Below are 21,411 nucleotides of genomic sequence, written 5' to 3'. Positions count from 1 at the left end.
TCTACATCACCTTAAATGGATGTGTTGGAAGCACCTCAATGCCCTCCACTGCCTGAGCAACACCTACTGGGGTGCATATTGCTCCACGCTGCTGCAGCTCTACAGAGCCCTTGTTCAATCCAGCCTTGACTATGGGAGTGTGATTTATGGTTCTGCAGCACCCTCAGCATTGCATTTGCTTGACCCATTGCACCATTGCGGAGTTCAACAAGCGACAGGAGCTTTTAGGACGAGTCCAGTGACAAATGTACTGCTGGAGGCCTGAGTCCCTCCATTGAAGATCAGAGACGCACAACTGCTCGCCAGTTACGTTGCACACATTCATAGCTCTCCTGAACATTGTAATTACCAACCATGGCAGTTCACCTCCCACATAGGTGGCTCAATTCATGGCTAACGATTGCAGTTCGCATGCGATCACTTCTGTCTGAACTGGAGTCCTTCCCTTCACCACCTAGCCTCGAGTTCCATTCACGTACACCTCCGTGGTGTAGCTGTAGGCTGAAGCTCCGCCTGGACCTTTCACATGGTCCTAAGTACTCCGTTAACCCTGTGGCTCTCCGCTGTCACTTCCTCTCAATTCTTGAAGTGTTCTGGAGCTCTGAAGTGGCTTACACTGACGGCTTGATGGCTGATGGCAATGTTGGCTTCGCCTTTTCCACAGCGGCCATATTGAACAGCATTTCTTGCCCAATGGCTGCAGTGTATTTACTGCAGAGCTGGTGGCCATATCTCACTTCAGTATATCTGTTCATGCCCTGAGAAATCGTTTTTTCTGTGTACTGACACCTTGAGCAGCCTACAAGCTAACGACCAGTGCTACCCTCGTCATCCTTGGGTGGCTTCCATCCAGGAGTCCATCTGTGCCCTGGACTGGTCCCATTGTCCAGTGGTGTTTGTGTGGACCCAGGACACGTCGGCATCCCAGGCAACAAACTTGCCGACAGGCTGGCCAAACAGGCTACATGGAAACCGCTTCTGGGGAGGGTATCTCTGAACCTGACCTGCGTTCTGACTTACGCTGCTTTGTTTTTCAGCTTTGGGAGGCAGACTGGCATAACAGTATGCACAGCAAACTGTGTATCATTAAGGAGACTACGAATGTCTTCCATGCGGGCCGCGCACAGGTAATCAGTTATCCTCTGCTGGCTCCGTATTGGCCACGCTTGGGTGACCCACGGTTACCTCTTGTGCTGTGAAGACCCACCTCAGTGTCGATGCGGCACCCGGTCGACAGTGGCCCATATTCTGGTGCATTGTCCCACTTTGACTGCTCAGCGACGAAATCTTGGGTTACCGGACTCGTTGCTGCTCATTTTATCTGACAATGCCTCATTGGCTGATTTAGTTTTACATTTTATTCGTGAGAGTGGATTTTATCATTTGATCTTTGTCCCTCTGTCTCCTCCACCCTAGGGCTTTTAGGGTGTAGGTTTCATGTGTTGCAGAGTGGCTGGCTTTTCCTTTTTATTTTCGTGGGCAGCCATTGTAATCTGCTTTCTTGTTTTACTCTCATCTGTTTCTAGCATCTCTCTGTTGTTTTCTTTTCCTCTCTGGTTCCTTTTAGTCTTTGTTGCCTTTCCTTCATTCTTATGATTTTTTCCTTTCTTTCCGTTTTGTGTTATATGTCTCATCTGTTTTATTCTCACACTTGTGGCATTGTTTTATTAGGAACAAGGGACTGATGACCTTGTAATTTGGTCCCTTCTGCCCTCTTTTAAACCAACCTCACTGTCATATAATGACCAACATTTGAATTTCCAAGACATGCACAAAGTGTCAGTCGTGCAAAGATTGTGGCTGAATGTAACTACTTAGCCTTTAGAACTGTATACATTTTTTCCTTCTAAATGTTCAATGTAATTTTGATATTTTTTCCTGTTGAAAGAGGTTTCCATAATTTCAGAACTAGTTACTATTTTAAGTTAGCATAATTATAGTTGTCACGGCAAAGTTTCAAAAATTCGTTAACGACAATGGACATATTGCGTCTCTAGCCAGCCTCGGCTTTGGTTTTCTATGACAATCCATGTTTTGCTTGTGTGCTGGTTCTAAGCATTACTCTCATTTTTACAGTAGTGTGTTATTAGTGATTACTCTCTGTGGAAGAGATTTTAGAAATTCTGTAAAGTGGTGATATCTGATATTGAAGAACTTCAAAATCACATCAGTTTTCCTTCAGTGGCTGACAGCAATGATGAACTCCTCCAGACAGTGGGTTATCTCAAGGAGGAAGATTTAGATGAAATAATCATGTTGATGAGCTGATTTTGAGATACTTACTAGCAATAACATTTTGGAAGAACATATTTCTTTCTGAAGTCTTGGAGCGAATGCCTCTGTTGAACAAGTATATTGCAGTATTGTGGATTATGACATGAATACAGACTATAAAGAAGAGAGGCAAATCTTCAAATGAAGCATACCCATCTGTATGTACGTGCAAAGCATAGAAATGAACTGAAACCAGTGGAGCATACCAGATATTATTCTGTGGACTATTTACCATGTTTTGATCAGCAGTGATTGGCACCTAGAGGCAGAAACCTTGGGTGCTAAGCTAAAACACCAAATTAAAGGTCCAACTTTGAATAGCAAGAGGGCACAATAGCTTTCTGCAATTCTGGACAAAATAAATTTTGCGTGAAATACATGGTCACCAGCATAGTTTTACTTTTGTAAAGCTTTTTCTAATAAATTTTCGTAACCATTTTGCAAGCATATTATTTAAATGTTTCAGTCCATTAAAAGCAGATGTCACAATTTCAGAGATTAAAAGTACACAAAAAAATCCAAAAACTATGAAAAATTATACCTGTAAGTCACAGTGTCCTCTTTAGTGGATGATCCATAACTTGAATAATCCATTTTTGGTGTATGCTATGTGAAGAAGTTTCTAAAAATAAGTTTGGCTTCAATACAAAATTACCATCCTGGAAATGAAAAAGAATAACTGTAACTTGTTGACATTGGCGAGATAAGTCTATATTTTGATACATGTTGCCTTCTAACCTTCTTGTACATAGAAATGACATATAACCTTCTTGTACATAAGAATGACATACACCTTTTTCCAGTCCCCTGGCATACTTTGTTCTAGTGATTGATGATCTATGGTGAGCTGTTGCAAGAAGAGTAGTTGGTTCTTCTGCATATTTGATATAAAATTTTGCCCTATCAGGACCAGTGGTCCTTTCACTATCAGTTAAGTTATTTCTATATTGGTCACTTTTTTTCATCTGTGTGATGGCAAAAGTAAGAAATGCATTGTCATCTTTTGTGAGGCAATTGCAGAAGACAGAATTTAGTATTTCAGGCTTCATTTTATCATCTTCCATTTGGATGGTGTCATGGTCAGCGGCCATTTAGACAGATGACTTCGTTTCAGCAATTGATATGTAGAAACTGATCGTGCTGCTTTTGAATTCATTGAACGCTTCATACGTAGCTGTCTTACGCACTTTTCAATGTAGTTCAGCTGTTCTTCAGCAGCAGAGATTTTGTTTGATTGTGCCATTCAGCTTTCTTTATTTTTGTAGTAACTTTCTAATATTGTTATTGAACTGTGGTGGGTTCTTCTCATCCCTCATCTTTTGTGACACAAACATATTGACCACAAGGCCTGCAGTATGTAGAAATTTTTCTGATTCCTTTTACATTTGTTGAGTATGATCAGTTCTCTCTGCATCAATGCACAGCGAGCACAGATCTTGACATTTTCTATTTTTAAATACAGATGTATATGTAGATATAGCATATTAAACTCGTAGAAAAAGTAGATTCAAAGCTTTTTTGTGTGATGGTTTCTGTCTGTCTTTATTATGTTTTAAGCACTTGCTGTTTCTCTTATGACTTTCCTTTGTTATTAAGTGATGTTCGAATTTCAACATTCGTCATTGTATAAATTTATTTAATAAATGACTGGAACTGTGGCATACTCATGTCCCACTTTGCAAATCTGAAGAAAGTGTAAACTTAAAAAATATCAATATAACACACATCATTAGATCAGTTGTGGTGGCTCACATGTGGATTGATATACAAATGCTCATGAGACCCATTATGTTCATTGTGTTGGAAGATTCAATTGTCGCTTCCATTGGATATGCGAAGTGGGATGTGGTATGTTGAAGTTCACATAATTTTTAACACAAATTTAGTCTGTGCAATGGCACAAATTGATTGTGCTGAAGAATGACAGAAATGTTGAAATTGTGATTTGATTCAACAAATGAATACACCATAAGTGAAACGTGATGCCCTTCAGACAGTATGTACAGACGTGCTCCCATACTTTAGAAGTTAACAATATCAATTATTAAATCTGTGTATTGAGATGCTCTACTAAATACTGTGACTATCTCTTCAGTTGATATTGAGTGTTCTCATCTTTGGAATAATATTTCAAATAACATAATGAAAACTGAGCAAGGTAGTGCAATGATTAACACACTGGACTCTCATTTGGGAGGATGATGGTTGAAATCCGCGTCTGGCCATCCTGATTAAGGTTTTCCTTGATTTCCCTAAATTGCTTCAGGCAAATGTCAGGATGGTTCCTTTGAAAAGGCACTGCCAACTTCCTTCTCCATCCTTCCCTAATCCGATGGGACTGGTGACCTCGCTGTTTGGTCCCATCCCTCAAATCAGCTAACCAACCTAACAGGATGAAATTAAGTGACACATTCGATTTGCATACAAGAGGAGTTTTTCAATTCCGTGTCTCACCATTTTAATCCTCATAAGTTGTCTGGTGCAAATTATCGTTATTGAGAAGAAATGGTACTGGCCTAGCATGACATAACTGAGGTACTACTGTCTGCTTTAATGTTAGGTGCACCAGATAGTTCCTTGTACAGCCTAACTAAATGGGAAATAGAAGTGATGTGCGCTTCTTTCATAACTCATCTAAACTATTAAATGGTATCAGATCTAGGATATTCTGAATGAAGAAATAGAAAGTTTTGAATGAACGTATCTAATCCAAGTATGATAATTGGAAGTCCTGGTGAGAATGTAAGTAATGGAAGTAGTAAAAGCAACAACATATGAGATACCATGTGGCTGATTTGCACATTAATGAGATGGAAAATGTAGCTAAGGTTTTGGACTTTGTCCTTCAGAGCTAATAGAATACACAAAAACTATCATTTGCTACACTGTTCTGGCCAACTACATCATATTGGCAGTGGAGCTTGAGTGGGTAAGGTGTTGTCAAGTGGTAAGAGCAAAGGAGAAAGGTGAGGTGAGGTGAGGTGGAGGACATAGTGTGGGAGACAAATGTGGCTGACGGCTGGGAGAGTCAGACGGTATATTAGCTGTTGGCTGGGAAGGGTAGCTGTTAGCTGGGAAGAGGAGGCAGCGAGTGGATAGTATAGAAATGTGACAAAGATGAGCTCGTCCTGGTGCCAGTGAGGGAGCCATGTATGGATGATAATTATGTAGAGGAATGGTTTGGGAGGGGCAGATAGAACAGAGGAAGAAGGAGACTTCGGAGGTGTGTGTGTGTGTGTGTGTGTGTGTGTGTGTGTGTGTGTGTGTAGAACAAGTGAAGTGGGGAGTGTAGAGCAGGGGATGGAAGTGGCTGTCGGACAAGGACTAGCTGAAATTAAAGCCAGGAGGATTGTGGAATTGAAGGATGTGTTATGAGGACAAATTCCATCTTCGCAGTTTGGAGAAACTGATATTAGAGGGATTGAGGAAGAGGAGGAGGAGGTGGTATCCAAGTGACGGAGGTTGTGAAGCCACCACTGAAATCGTGGTTAACTCAGCAGTGTGTTCCCCAGCTAGATGGTCAATTTTGCTATTTGCCACAGTTGGCAGTGGCCACTCATTTGGATGAACTGCTATTTGGTAGTGTGCCTACATGAGACTGTGTCGGTACATAGGCCAGGTCTTTGACCTGAGTTTTCCACAGGAGTGTGTCCTGTCTAGTAAGGGGTCATGTTTAAATGTGGCATGTGGGCAAACCGGGATATTTTGTAGATTGGGTAAGTGATGTAATACCATTTTGTGAGAGGTGGGAAGGATTTTGGATAGGAAGTTGCCCATTTCTTGGCAGGAAGGTAGTCCAAACCCCAATAAAGTGTGTGTCGCTGTACATGTGTGCCCCTAATCCTATGATCATCCCTGTAAACTGGATGCAGAGGAGCATCTCCATCATTACCCAGCATCACCCCAGAGTGACATCACGTAACCACATACTTTTATGTGGATTCGACCACCACGAAGCTGTCCACCCAAATGAATGGCCGCCACTAAACTAAGACTGAGAGCAAAATTGGCCACACGGTGGCTGAACATGCTGCTGAGCTCGATGTGGCTAGTTTGCACACAGAAAAAGCAAAACTTAACTCTGGGGCAAACAGATCCAAAAACTCGGAACACAAGGAATCCAATTCATGATAAGGCACTTGATTTGACACCAGATGCACTGCATCTGGAGTAGAAAAGCCAAAAGTAGCAAAGACATCTAGATCAAAGAAATTTTTAGTACTCGCATTGTTAACCACTAAGTATGTAATGGGACGGAAAGCTGACTTGTAAACTGTGTTGACCATGAATTGGAATCTGCTGTTTATGCTAGCTTACCGACCAACTCTTGTGCATGCCAATGGTTGGGACCCTTGCCAGGTGTACTACTGTGAATTGAGGGGAGAGGCAGTGGCCCCTGTGTCGACTTGTAGGCTTTATGGCTTATCTGTCACCCATACTTCAATGAAAAGTTTGGTCTGGCCTGCTTACAGCCGTGAACAGAACAGTGAACATAACAATGAAACAGTATGAATATAGACATCCATTGATTTTGGCAATGACTCCTTGGGGTGGGGGAAGAAGAGGAGGATAGACAGTAGAGATGGCCATACCACTGCTATATGACATCTTTTTTTACATTTGTGGCAAGAGGCCCACCACTTGTCAACAATGATGACATCACTCCAAACCTCTAATTGGCAGCTCACCATTCAGGAAACCTTGAACAACTGTTTGGTATTCAAAACAAATGGTAACATAGGGCTCTCAGACTGAAGGGCCACCAACACACCTTGTTATCTGGAGCCGAACAAATAATTGCCTCTATGACTATGGTGTGCACATAAGACTCCTGAGTCTTATCCATGATGAACCAACACTTAAGACTGCGGCTGTGGAGCTTGGACGCCCAAGCTCAATACAGTTGCTGCAGCTGTTTGTGACATTCATAGAATTCAATGGTGCAGCTGCTACAAGCATGTACTTGCAGTGATAGGAGGAGAGCAAACTACAGATATTGTCATAAGAAAGCAATGCTGGTTCTTGCAGAGGAGCTAACTGCCACAGTAAGTGATAAATATGAGGGGGTATCCCTGACAAGAAGAGTCTTATAAACCTTCATATCAACAACCTAGAATGTCACAAAATGTTGGCAAAGCTGCTTTTTGTCAGTGTTCCAGTCTTCCATGGATTCATCACGGGAAATGGGGGGCTGGAGGGGGGGTGGGGGTGGGGGAGGGGGAGGAGGATGGCCACATGTGAAAAATCCAGCAGCTGAGCCTGGATCAACATAGTCAACAACCATTACAACACAGCCATGTGTGCCTGCTGGTGTTGCACAAGTGACTGGAGTAGAATCTCCATGGAAGAGCCGAACATCGGCAAAACCACCAAACCCATAACACATGAAAATTTGACCCTTGATGTTGCTACTTGTGCTCTAACTAGGAACTCAAGGAAACACATGGCTGTAAAAAAGATAAGATTTATTGGGTCATGGAGTGACATCAACAAGAATACAATTAAAGTAGTTTACATGTCTCGAAAACATTTAACAACTGAGGGTCCGGAGGCCCTTGCAAGCCCATATAGCGATGCTGTCCTCATCAGATATCACTGGTGTAGTGCTGCTTGCACGCAGCAAATCTGGTGATGAGTTGGTGACCATGCTGCCCCTGGTGGCGGCCTCAGGTAGTTGTGGGAACATCATTTGAATATTAGCACACACTGTGCTTGCTGTAGTACCCTGACTTAAGACCACTGTGGGCTGTAGGTGTAGTAACTGGTGGGTTACTACACTTGCTCAACCTTCCAATCCACTGCTGTGTGTCATTGTGGGCCACACACAACTCTCTGCCAGCTTCCAGCTACCCTACCGTCCTATGCTCCCTCCCTCTGCCTGGCTCTTTTGATCCCTCTTCCACTTCATCGGAACAACTTCTTGACCCCACTCAAGTTGGTGTGCATATACAATATAGTCTTTTTTTGTGCTTGATACCTGTGGAGGGCAACACTGAAAGCATAGGTAGGTTTCAGGTTTTTTTTTTTTTTTTTTTTTTTTTTTTTTGTACCTGTTGAGTGCCCAGTCTCACATTGGCACATTGTGTTTTGTTACTTATGCTCTTTCCATTATGCAACTAAAACAAAGATAGTTTCAGGGTCCAGACAAACCACCACTAAAATTGTTAAGGTCCTACTGAGGGTTTTCTTTTGTTTAGTATCACTTCTGAAAGACCCAGAGCTGCTTTTAATGACCTTGACATCATTGCAACATTATACTAACTTCCTCTTCTTCCTCAGTGCCTTGCCCACAAATCTCCCTTTGTCACCACCTATTTTTTTAAGGTGGAAGTAGGTCCTGCAGATTGTTGCTGGTGTCATTACATGACAGGCAGAATGACAGAAAACTTCTTCAGCCTTGTGTTTGATGTGAGAAATTCTGTTTACATAAATGTAGGATCTTTGACTATTTGGGGAGTTTGCAACTACAATAACACATGTGTAAAGACCACAATAATTCTGGAGCTATTTGAAAGGTATTAAGTTGGATATTTTGTTGTCAAAATAATCAGTAGCAGAAGTTAAATCTTTGTGTTGTTGAATGTGGAGTATGTAACCAACAGCAAGTAGCAGCTGTAAAATCTGTTGTGTATTTGTGTTTCTGGAACACTGTATTCCAGTTTCATTTGAAACTGTGAATGACTTGTGAACTATGGTATTCCACAGTAAAAAAGATAACAAGAATTAAAAGTAGAAAGCATATCACAAACATAGAGAGTGGTTGTTGTTACCTTAAAAAAATGTGTGAATACCAATTTATATACATGTATAAGAAATCGGGCACAAAATGGACAGAAGAAAGGAAAAGACAATTTGGGAGAAGCTGGAGCACTGTAAAAATAGGAAACAAAGAAAGAAGACAGATTGAAGTTACATCAATATGAAGATAAAATTTTGCATAAGTTATTGTTTATTTGTAGGTCGTGAATAGTGAGTATAAATGTCCCAGTATATTTAACACATTCTCACAAGATTCTTTTGTTGTTTTTAGGTGAATGTAACCCTGAAAAAGTATGGATCAAAGCTGGAACACCAAGGAATAAAAATAGAATTCATTGGTAAGATTGAACTCTATTATGTCAGAGGCAATCATCATGAATTCACATCTCTAGTCAAAGAACTAGCTCGTCCTGGTGAACTTACGCAAAATATGTCCTATGCTTTTGAGTTCCTTAACGTTGAAAAGCCTTTAGAGTCGTACACTGGTTCAAATGTACGACTTCGGTAAGATGATTTTAAGTTATTTCTTGTATTTATTTTCAAAAGAGTTAATGAAATGTCTCAAAATTTCGTGATGTAATACGATCATAAAGTAATAAAATTTTCTACTAAGTGGACAGAATCATGAATACCTTCTATACAAGCTAATAATGTCGATTTTTTATTTGTTTGTACTTTAGTTTTTTGATGTCATGGGGCTAAATTCAGATTTTTTCCTATAGTTCACTGACATAATGTTAATATCATTTCTATTACAGATATTTTTTGAGAGTTACTATTGTGAGAAGGCTTTCTGACATAATTAAGGAAATAGATATTGTTGTTCACACCTTATCTTGCTACCCAGAAATGAACAACAGCATAAAAATGGAAGTTGGCATAGAAGACTGCTTACATATAGAATTTGAGTACAATAAATCAAAGTAAGTTATGTATGAAGGTGTATTTGAGAACCTTGTATCCTCGCATTGCTCATGTATATAAAACTTGAGTTGAGAGACAGCTAAAATAATGTGACGTCTTAGGGTAAAATAATGCTTCTGGAAAGAACAACTAACATTTTGTCTGTTTTTTACCTAATTAAAACAGCATAATTTACAAAGGTTCAAATAACATTTTGTAGCTCTTTTAATAAGCCTATGTGACAAATTGCAATAACTTCACATTATGTCAACAAAGTCTGTGTATTTGTCACTCTTACTACAATAGTATGTTTTACCATGTAGGGTCATCTTTTATTTCCAGGTAGATAAGTTAGTTGGACAGCAACAAAGGAGAGAGAAAGCAAAGTGAATGAGACAGTGGACTGTGAAGGTTAAAAATGACATGGAAGGAGTGCTGATCAACTTAAAGCATCAAATATAAGAACCCATGGCATAGAATTGTGCTTTGGAACATAGAACAGAGTATAAGAAACATAAAGATGAGAAGTATAGAACTTGGAAGAATGACAAACAAGAGAGATGGGATATTTTGAATAAAAAAAGGGAAGATGGGAAATTTAAATAGAATAAGACCATCTCAGTCAGAAACAGTAGTGATACATATGGCATTATATTTCAACTAGCTAGAAATTTATTGTATACCAAAACAATCTGCTCGCTCCTACCGCCGTTTTAGGAGTTTTGTTAATGCATCCATTCTTTCAGAATTGCCTTTCAGGCTTAATGTAGAGCAACTTGCTGAAGTGATGACTAGCTGTGTAGATGAAACATTCACTGATGCACAATCTAACCGGTATTACAACAGTTGGCCTATAATTACTCACAGTTCATTTCATTTTGGCCCCTGAGACAAAAATGAAGCTGTTTTGCGAACATTACTTGCCAATGGCACAGGCTGATTATAAATGATTTACTATTCAAACAAATAAGACAGCTGGTGAGGTCAGACACCATAAAATAATAACCTAATTGGTAAGATACTGCTTTTAAACAAGAGTTTTAACTGTCAACAACATTGATTGAATTCATTAGAGACTATGCAGGAGCTCTGCTGGACAAGTGTTTTGAGGAGAATGAAGAGGCAGTGTCAGTTGTGCCCATATTGAAGGAACTTCCTGTGGTCACTTGAATGGTATTCAGGAAACTACACAAAAAACAATTGATTGTTCAAGATTTGTACCTTTCTTTTCCAGAATAGCAGTCTAACCCTTCTTCATTTGTACCACTTTACTCGCTAATAAATCCGTTGGTAGTAGAGGGCATGTATGGTATCACAGAGCCAGTTTGTTGAGACAAAATGTAGGTGAAGACATTTTCAGATGTTTCTCCATTCTGTGTGAAAGGGTCTCAAGAGGCTTGATAGGATTTTTGAAACACTGAGAAGGTATTTGGTGACAAAGTTCACTGTAAAGTTCCAAAATCATTCACTAGTGTTGAGTGAGCTAAAAATTTGGGATAATTTTGATAACTGCAGAACTACACAAAACACCTGAGTTACAGGAAAGGTGTTGTTACTTAAGCAAAACATGGAAATGCTGAAGAGATTTATACATTTGGCTTACACACATTGTGTTTATAAATGCAAAACTTCACCCACACCATTATGACAAAATTTAGATCAAGGGCTGTTGAGAAACATAGGGTGGGGTGGCAACTGTTGAATGGAAATTAATCTCTCACATTTTGCACTATCCGCTGAGTTTTTGATGCTTCTCTGCACCTTAGTGCTGAATTGACAATGTTTGTTAAACGAATGGTGTATAATGTACCTACCAGGGGTCCCACAGGTATGAGTGTGGTACACATAGGGCCCAAAGCTATTGCAGCCTTTCTTCTCTCTTGGGCTGCATACCCTTCCCAATATCCACCCCTTCCCATCCTAGCTCTTCTCCCACTCCTCCTGCGCCCCCCCCCCCTTTCCCGTTGTGTACCCATCTGGTTGAGATGCCTGACAACACAGGGATCACACTTCTGGTACCAGAGCTGTCACCACCTCATGTTTGCCTAGGTGTGATTGCTCATATTTTTGGGGCATCAGAACTCCTGCCAACTACTGCCATGCCAGGCAGCCTTTACTGCAGCTGGGTGGCACCCACCGGGTGAGCCCCCCTGATTGGAGTGGGTCATACCAGTACCAGGGTGGATGCTCAGCCTGTGAAGTGTGCTGAACTCCATACTTGTGGGTGCTCTTCTATGGCCGTATCTTCAGACGGGAATGGTTCTCTCTCTGCTCCTACTTTTGCTTTCATGGCCTTCACCTCTGTGCCCACTCCCTGGGAGGACGCCCAGGCCTGCCAGCTTGGAGCAAAACCCTTTCCCCGTTAACATGGTTTGTGCCAGGACAGATGGGGAGACTTTTGCCACTACCAAACCATTCTTTTTCTTGAACATATCAAAGATAAATTTGGTGAAGTGGGCTCACTTAGTAAGATGTGATCTGGTTCCCTATTGATTAAAACCTCTTCTGCTGGTCATTTGGGTTCCCTTTGTGTTTGCAAGTGCTTAGGAGACATCCCAGTGAGCATTACTCCTCACCACAGCTTAAATATGACCCTGGCCATTGTTTTCCACAGGGACTACCTCCTTCAGTCTGATGGGAAACTCGGGATTAGCCTGAAACAGTGTGGTGTTTGTTTTGTCCAGTGAGTCCAGAGAGGTCCTAAGGACAATCATGTTGATACTGGTTCTTTCATTCTGGCTTTTGTGGGGGGAGGAGTCAAAATTATTTTTTACTGTAGTGATGTGAAGCCCCTATATCCCACATCCCGTGCGCTGTTTCCAGTGTCTCTTCGATCACATCTCCATGATGTGAGGCAAATCCTATTTGTGAGGACTGTGGCCACTCTCATCATGTGGGGAGTCCTTGCACCCCATCGCCCAAGTACGTGAACTGCTCAGGCCCACATTCTCCTCACTCGCTGGACTGCCCAATCTATATAAAGGAAAGGAAGATTCAGGAATTCAATATTCTCAACTGTCTATCCTGCTCTGAGGCTGGCAGAAACTCAACCATCTCCACCCTGTAACTTTAACGGTTACCTCTGCTTCTGTCATCTCTTTCCCACTTCCTTTTTACCTCTGTCCTGTACCCCTTCCCCTTCCTCCTCCCTGGTGGTGGCCACTCCCTCTCCTCACGGAACCACTCTTTCTCCACAGCTGGAGAAGAAACCTTTTCCTCTGACACCTGCCAGGAATGTGACTCCCTTCCCTATAGGATTACTCCTCCCCAGTGTCTCCAGAACAAGAAGCCTGTTACTTTGAGTCTGACATGGGACACATGCTCTGTGAGGCTCCATGCTGCTCATTCTCTTTTGGGTCCTGATATTACTGTGACTTGCTCTCTTCACGACTACATCTCCTCTCGTCCTGAGGAGGAGGAGGAGGAGATGCATAACCATAAGTCTTGGGATGAGGTCCTCCCCCCCTCCCCCGCCCCCAAAGTCATGGATGTCACTCCATCCTTACCAGTGACGGACATGGACTTGGCACAGTGACCAATTCTGGCCCATTCAGTGTCCATCTGGTATCTTCTACTACTCACTCCCAGTGGAACTGTAATGTTAACAATTGTCACATTCCAGAATTGCGGTCCCTTCTTTCTCTACATTCTGTAGCTTGTGTTGTATTGCAGGAATATTGTTTTGTGGGTACTCATTCGCTGACTCTTCGTGGTTTCCAAGCCTACTGTTGGGACCAAATCAACCCTTTGTGAGCCTCCAGTGGTGTCTGTACCTTGGTCCACACAGAAACTGTCAGTTCCTCTTCGTATTGCACTGGAAGTGGTGGCCGTTTGGATCACTTTGTGGTAACAATACGTAATCCTTATCTTCCCCCACACAAGCCTCCTATGCTTCCTGCTATTCTTGCCCTCTGTAGGCAACTCCTGCCCCCCCCTCCCCTTTCCTTCACCTTGTGATTTTAATGACCATAAAACTCTGTTGGATGGGACTGCGGCCACTGACCAGTGAAAAATTTTTGGAGACCTGCTGGCAGGGCTTGATCTCTGCCTCCTCAACACTGGAGCCATGACACAATTTAGTGTGGTGCACAATACTATCTCAGTCATTGATCTTTCCATCTGTAGCCCTGGATTCCTCCCTGCAGTTCATTAGGGAGTTCATGACAATTTGTGTGACATTTTCCAATTATCTTTCCTTCAGCAACGCTCACCTGGATGCCCTCCCAGTTGGCCTTTTTTAATATGAGTTGGGATTGCTTTTCCTTGGCTGCCATCCCAACCACTCCATGACATGACAGCATTGATGAGTCTGAAGAGACTTTGACCGATGCTATCCTTTCAGCATCTGCTTTGGTGAATCTGTCTTCCCCAGGTTCAACCTGATGGAATACTGTCCCTTGGTGGATGCCTAAAATTGCTGTGCCTAGTAAAGGCTACCCTCGTGCCATCAATCGAGCGGGGTGGCGCAGTGGTTAGACACTGGGAGGAGGACAACGGTTCAATCCTGCGTCCGGCCATCCTGATTTAGGTTTTCCGTGATTTCCCTAAATCACTCCAGGCAAATGCCGGGGTGGTTCCTCTGAAAGGGCATGGCCGACTTCCTTCCCAATCCTTCCCCAATCCGATGAGACCGATGACCATGCTGTCTGGTCTCCTTCCCCAAACCAACCAACCTCGTGCCATCCAACATTATAAACAGCATCCATCTCTTGACCATCTCATGGCCTTCAAACAGGTTTGTGCCCGGGCCTGTTATCTTTTTTCTTAAATGCCAGAAATTGATTTTTTGGGAACAATATGGCACTTGCCACAGGGACACATACTCCCTCTTCGCAGGGTTGGGTAAAGATCATGTGCATTTCTGGCTGCTGTCCTACAGGTATCCCAGGAATTTCCCTGAATGAGATTATCCTCACCAGCCCAGGCCTCAGCATAAGCCCACTATTCACCCACGTTCCATCTTCTCAAGCACCATCTAAAATGACTCCTTCTATCTTTCGATCCCCGCTGCCTGGAGCCTTATAATGCCCCATTTAACAAGTGGAAATATGCCAGTGTCCTTGCTCTCTGCTGCAACATGACTCCTGGACCAGACCAGGTACACAATCAAATGCTTCAGCATTTATTGGTGGCTAGCCATTGTCATATATTTGTCCTTTTTAAATGTCTCTGGAGCAAGGGGGAATTCCCTTCCTGGTTATGAGAAAGTGTCATTGTTCCAGTTCTGAAATTGTTTAAATCACCTCTTCAGATGGACAGCTATCATCCAATTAGTTTAACCAATATCCTGTGCAAATTACTTGAATGTATAGTGAGTCAAAGGCTGTATTCTATCCTAGAATCCTAGGAATGCAGCCCAGGGTGATTTTTTCCAAAGCCGTTTGACTGCGTGTAATTTAGTCCATCTGGAGTCTGCTCTTTGAACGGATTTTGCCTGGCATCAACACCTTGTTGCAGTCTTTTTCGATCTGCATAAAGCTTACAGTACTACATGGCACCACCACATCCTAACCACCTTACATGAGTGGGACATCTTTGGTACAGTCCCAATTTTCATCTGGAACTTTCTTTCATATCACACTTCTCAGTTATAGATTGGTGCTCCCAGAGAACCTCCCATCTACAGAAGAATGGGGTCCTGCAGGATTCCGTTTTGACGGTCCCTATCTTTTTAGTGGCTATCAATAGTCTGGTGGTAGTTGAGGATCCTTTGTTGTCCCCCCCCCCCCCCCCCCCCTCCTCCTCCTCATCCTCTCTGTATGCTGATCATTTTTGCATTTATTTTTGTTCAACCACAATAGGAGTTGCTGAATGCAGACTGCAGGGAGCAATACATCGAGTGCAACCTTGGGCTCTCACTCATGGTTTCAATTTTTTGGCTGTGAAGACCTGCATAATGCAATTCTGTCATTGCCATACAGTCCATTCCCATGGCCGATTGACATGGTTTTCCCATCTTGTGTCAGTTAAAGTGGAAATGTTGGTCCCACCTCTGTGCTCTTCGATGCCTCAGCGACACCAACTGGGGCACGAATGACTACTCTGATGCAGCTCTACAGTACAGTCCCATCTAGATGGTGGGAGTCTTGCATGTGGTTCACTATGACCTTTGACATTACAGATGGTGGACCTGATATAGCATTGTGGGGTACAACCGGCACCTTTTGGACTAGCCCCGTGTTCAGCTTCCTAGTGGAGGCAGGGGTTCCACCCTTTCAGATTGTGTTTCAACAATAATTGATCACTTATGCATTGTGCGTTCACTGCTCTCCAGAGCACCCAAATTACTCTCTCTGCTTTCTAGATATGGAGATCCACCTCCCACAAAGGCAGCCCAGGTCTTGGGTTACTATTGCTGTCCACATATGGTCACTTTTTTTCTGAACTCCAGCTTTCCCCTCTACTAACACTTCTCAGGGCCAGCTCACATACACCTCTGCGGTGCATCCCCTATCCACAGCTCTGTCTTGACCTATCACAAGGTCTAAAAGACTCGGCTCATCCTGAAGCCCTCTGCAGCCAGTTCTTCTCTGTTCTTGGCATGTTTCAGGATCCAGAAATAGTCTATACTGATGGCTCAATGGGTGCCAGTCATGCTGGCTTTGCTTGCATTCATGCAGGCTGTAATGAACTCTGCTCCTTGCCGGTTGGCTGCAGTGTTTTCACTGCGGAGTTAGTAGCCATCTTTCATGCTCTTGAGCATAACCTTTCCTGCACCGGTGAGCCCTGCCTCACCTGTAGCAACTCTTTGAGTAGTTTTCAAGCTCTTGACCTGTGTTGCCCTCACCATCCCTTGTTCCTGGCTATCCAAGATTCCCTTTTTGCCCTCAAACAGTGTGGACCTTGGTAGTCTTTGTCTGGACCTCGGCTCATTTAGAGATCCTGAGGAATGAACTCACTGACAAGCTGGCCAAATTGGCTACCAGTAAGCCTCCTCGTGAGATTGATATTCTGGAATTGGGCTTTGAGTTGGTATTATGCCATCAAGTTCTAAGGATTTCGAATACAGAACAGCATTTTCTGACAACATCAAAGCAGTGCCAGCAGCAGTGCATGTTACGTTCATGGCATGTCTGAGACAGTAATCTGGCTCATTGAAACCTAAATACCTCCCCCATAAATGGGTGTAGCTCCTTTAGATGTATGATGTTGTGGCATTTTGTTTATAGTTGGGAGATGCGTCGTTTTTGGCCATATACCAATGTTGTCTAGGATATGTCCAAGTATTTGACTTGGAGTTGGAAAAAAAATGCGAATTCAAGAGGCTGCACTAAAGCATGGTTTCTTGCTAGATGTGAAAAAAGAGGTTGAAAATGTTCCATGTGGTCTTTGCTTGTGCCCCCTGTAATGCACAACTGAACATATGATGAGTAATCTGTTGTAAGAAACAATGAAAAATTGTTCAGGCACATGAATTCTTGTGGAAGCTGCAGATATTGGTATATCCCAAGAATTGTATTGACAACTACTTATTGTTTGGCATCATTTACTGGCAGTTCTAGATACTCATCTGGTGACTTATCTTTTCTGCCTATAAACTTAATAAACACCCCTTCAAGCTGCAGAACTTAGTACATACCAGTTTAGCATAGCTGTGCACAGTTGAAGTAACACTGCTTGGCAAGGACATGTTTCTGTGACCGGCAGTTTATTGACTCATGAGGACATTTATTGGCTCAAAAGAAAAATTAATTCACTGACATGGCATTATTCTGTCAAAAATGCTTATTCTGCTTCTGATGCAATAATGTAAATACTTTCAATTCTGCCTGTGGTAGAAAGAATGCATAATAAAAGTTTTGTTGTGAACTAAAAAATTTTAGGGCAGTCATTTAATGTTTTGGCCTATCATCCCTTGCTGGGCAGAATTCTGAAAAGGAAGGCATTTAGGGAAAAGGCATGGTGGTTGCCCTGGAATGAGATTCAGGAGCAGCAGCATACAGTTACCCTCTTTGTCCGTGTTCATAGAGCTGAATGCCAGGTTGGCTTCTTCGAAAAGGACACACTCGGTTTCCTTCCTGATCTGTTTGTCATCTAAGCTTGTGCTCCATTTCTAATGACATTATCGTCAACAGCACACTACACTGTAGTCTTCCTTTTATTTATTCTTTCTTTCTTTGAAAATGCATGTGGCCCTGGTGATATGGTTGGTGCGTTGATGTTCCACTATGATAGCAGTGGCAGTTATTTCTGATAGTGGAGCACTAGTGACTGAAATATCATTATTGCTGCTTTTGCTGTTCTGCCATTTCCTGAAGTGTCTGCTGCTGCTGCTACACCTGCAGCAGTTGTGGGGTGATATAATCCAAGTTTTCGGATTTACGTATTATATTACATGAATCCATAACAGAATTTACAACCATTTTTTCTATTGTACAATCACTGGCAATATTCAGAATAAGAGTTACTTTCACTACGTTGCCCATGGATTGGGAGACCAAGAAAACAGCAAAGCATTATGACTGCCAGACAGTGACCCAATACCCTGTTTAAGAGCACTAATAATTGTGACAAACTACCTTTTCTACTGTAGTTGCAGTGAGTTATGAACAAAAATGGGCCATACTGAGAGGGGCAGTGGCAGTAATTGGGGCGTTACCTATTCCTGATGACAGGTTAATGCTTGTGGACCTACAGATGTCATAACTTTTGTAAAATTTCTGAAGACGTGTGAACTGAAACAATTTTCATGAAATTTCTGAAGACATTTGAACTGAAATAGAAAGGCTACACTACACAAAGCTGCCTACACTCAACTTCCATATAGTATTAGGCCTGTGTACAGTGAGGTGGGCAAGTAATTACTGCCAATTTGGACACACATGTTAAGTAAACGTCTGACACAGCAGTTTAAGTATCATAAGTAATGTAAATAATTTCATAGTCTTCAGTCCAAAGAGTGATTTGTTTCAGATTGCAGCACAAGTCTGTCCTATGCTAGTCTCTTCATTTCTGAATACCCACTGCACCTATGTCCATTTGAACCTGTTGATTGTATTCATGCCTAGGTCTCCTCCATCTACAATTTTTACCCCTCACACTCTCCTCTGCTACCTCATTGACTATTCCTTGATGTCACAGAATGTGTCCTATCATCCGATCCCTTCCTTTAGTTAAGTTATGTCGTAAATTAATTTTTTTCCCAGTTTGGTTCTGTACCCCACCTCATTAGTTATTCTATCTACTCATATTTTTTCAGCACTCTTCTGTGGCACCACATTTCAAAAGCTTTTATTTTATCTTGTGTGAATTGCTTATCATCCACATTTCACTTTCATACAAAGGGACACTCGAGACAAATGCCTTCCTAAAAGGCGTCTAATCTCCAAATCTATTCTTTGTTAACACACACTTTGTTTTCAGAAATGTTTTTTCTTGCGATAGTGAGTCTACGTTTTAATTTTATATTCCCTCTCCTTTGGCCATAAACTTTTTATTTTGCTACCTGTATAGTAAAACTCTTCCACTTCTTTTACTGTTTCACTTCCTAATCTAATTCCCTCAGCATCACCTGATTTCATTCGGTTGCATTCAGTTACCCTTGTTTTACTTTTATGTTGTTCATCTTATAATCTTTATTCTGCTGTCATTGATTTTATCTGATCTTCGTGGTGATAATCAGATCTAGCAGAGAATAGATTAAAATTTTCTCCTCCATGTCCTCCACTTGTAGCCATTCACCATGCTGAACGCATTCAGCCTATTCTGAAGAACATAAGCCGTCAATTGGTTAATGCAAATATTAGTATGTCGGTAGTTTTAAAACATGTCTCATTGTGCAACATACCCTGTGATTTGTGCCCATAGAAGTTGTGTTGTGTTGTGTTGAAAATGTAGTAGTTGCAGAACTGTGTGTACTTGTACATTTGCAATACAGTTGATTTCATAACATTTTATGTTTAACTTGAGAATTTCTGTGAGAGTCAGAGGATCCACAGCATGATATTGGCTCTCTTTGCGTTCATTGTCGGGTGTCTCATCACCAACTACTCCTGAAGGATAATGCTCGTTTTCCATGACAACTTCATTTGAGGTGATATGAAATACACAGTTTCAACAACCATATTTTTGATGTCTCAAGATTAATTGTAATTGTCTGAATAGCTCTTTTTGACCTGGAATACTGATTTTCATAACATATCCCAAAGTACGACCAGCTAATATGACAATTTTTCCAGCCCAGTCTGGTATACTTTAAAACGGCCCAAACCATTGCTCTTTGCCTAACTTTTTCCTCATATTCTGGTTTAGCCATGTTTTACACAGCAGATGAGGCATCATATTCCTGGATTATCTTTGTCAGTATCCCTGTATCCATTTAACAACAATGTCATTATGCTCCATTAAAATTTTACTTCCTTTGTTTGTATTTAGGTATTTGAATCATAAACACATAATATTCATTATAGTGCGGCAATACTGCATTTGAAGTTAATAGGTTTTTGATATTTGTAGCATAATTTTTCAGTAGTTGGAAATTCATTTTTGTTGTACGTATTAAGGGACATCTGTGAAATTCATTGAAATTTGACATTTTCTGTTTTCTATTCCATAATGTACTTCGACTTTTCTGAGCATTTTGGTATATAATACATTAAAATCGGACAATTGTGAGATCTTCAAATAATATTTTTAATGTTGACGTGAGACTGTCAAATTTCGTGGCTACGCATATACTGTCACAGTTGAGCAGTCATATCTTAGGAACTACACTGTCTAGAAGGCTGTGAATTGCTTTGTTTTACGCCTACTGCTACATCTTAAAAGTTGGCATTACGAATAAACAAATCAGTCCTTTGTTTCTGATACTAGGTTTCGTTGAAAGTAGTGTGAATATCTGCTATTTTTGCAGTAAGTTAGCTTCTATTGCTTTTTATACATAAATAAAATGACTAAGCATAAAAGTAACTTCAAGAAATGCAAATGTGCAGGTAACAGATATGAGAGACCTGCATTTTCTTCTGAAGTGCTTGAAAATACGAATATCAGCTGATGAAAAGCCATGTCATGCTTTGTGTCCACCTCCACCAAACGCTTGGTGTAAATATAGGCAAGCTGAATTTTCTGGCATCCTGCATGAATTTACAAATAAACATTCTCTTCCTTTGGCAGTAATGGAGGCAATCAATCCTATTTACAGAGATTTTGCAAATCCTGAGCTACTAAAGAAGTGTTAACATGGGAAGACCCAGAATGTGAATGAGTCTTTCAATAATGTTGTGTGGTGCTATGTGCCTAAAAATGTATTTGTTGGCCTTTGACTCTAAAGTTAGCAGTGTCTGATGCTGTAATAACTTGTAATGGTGGGAACTATGAAACACTTAAGATTCTGGAGAAGTTAGGTGTAAGACTTGGACAGAACACAGCTAAAGGACTACGGGAACTGGATGAGTTTCGTGTATGTGAAGCAGAGTTAGCTGTTCAGCAAATGACAAAAGAAGCAAGAAAGAAAAGGAGGAGACAAGCACTGGGCTG

General features: G+C 41.5%; 1 protein-coding gene across 2 annotated transcripts in view; it reads left to right on the top strand.

The window, feature by feature from the left end:
* Nucleotides 1-21,411, top strand: part of LOC124555450 (vacuolar protein sorting-associated protein 26B-like) — a 69,698-nt gene that overhangs the window by 23,471 nt on the left and 24,816 nt on the right. For both annotated transcript variants that reach the window (XM_047129368.1, XM_047129369.1), the window contains exons 3-4: nucleotides 9,305-9,537; nucleotides 9,792-9,956. In XM_047129368.1, coding sequence (XP_046985324.1) covers nucleotides 9,305-9,537; nucleotides 9,792-9,956 — 398 coding nt within the window. The remainder of the gene's footprint in view (nucleotides 1-9,304; nucleotides 9,538-9,791; nucleotides 9,957-21,411) is intronic.

The sequence above is a fragment of the Schistocerca americana genome, chromosome X (genome assembly GCF_021461395.2).
Source record: "Schistocerca americana isolate TAMUIC-IGC-003095 chromosome X, iqSchAmer2.1, whole genome shotgun sequence".
NCBI lineage: Eukaryota > Metazoa > Arthropoda > Insecta > Orthoptera > Acrididae > Schistocerca > Schistocerca americana.
Note: the sequence above shows the minus strand (reverse complement) of the source record. Positions and strands in the feature narration are given on the sequence as shown.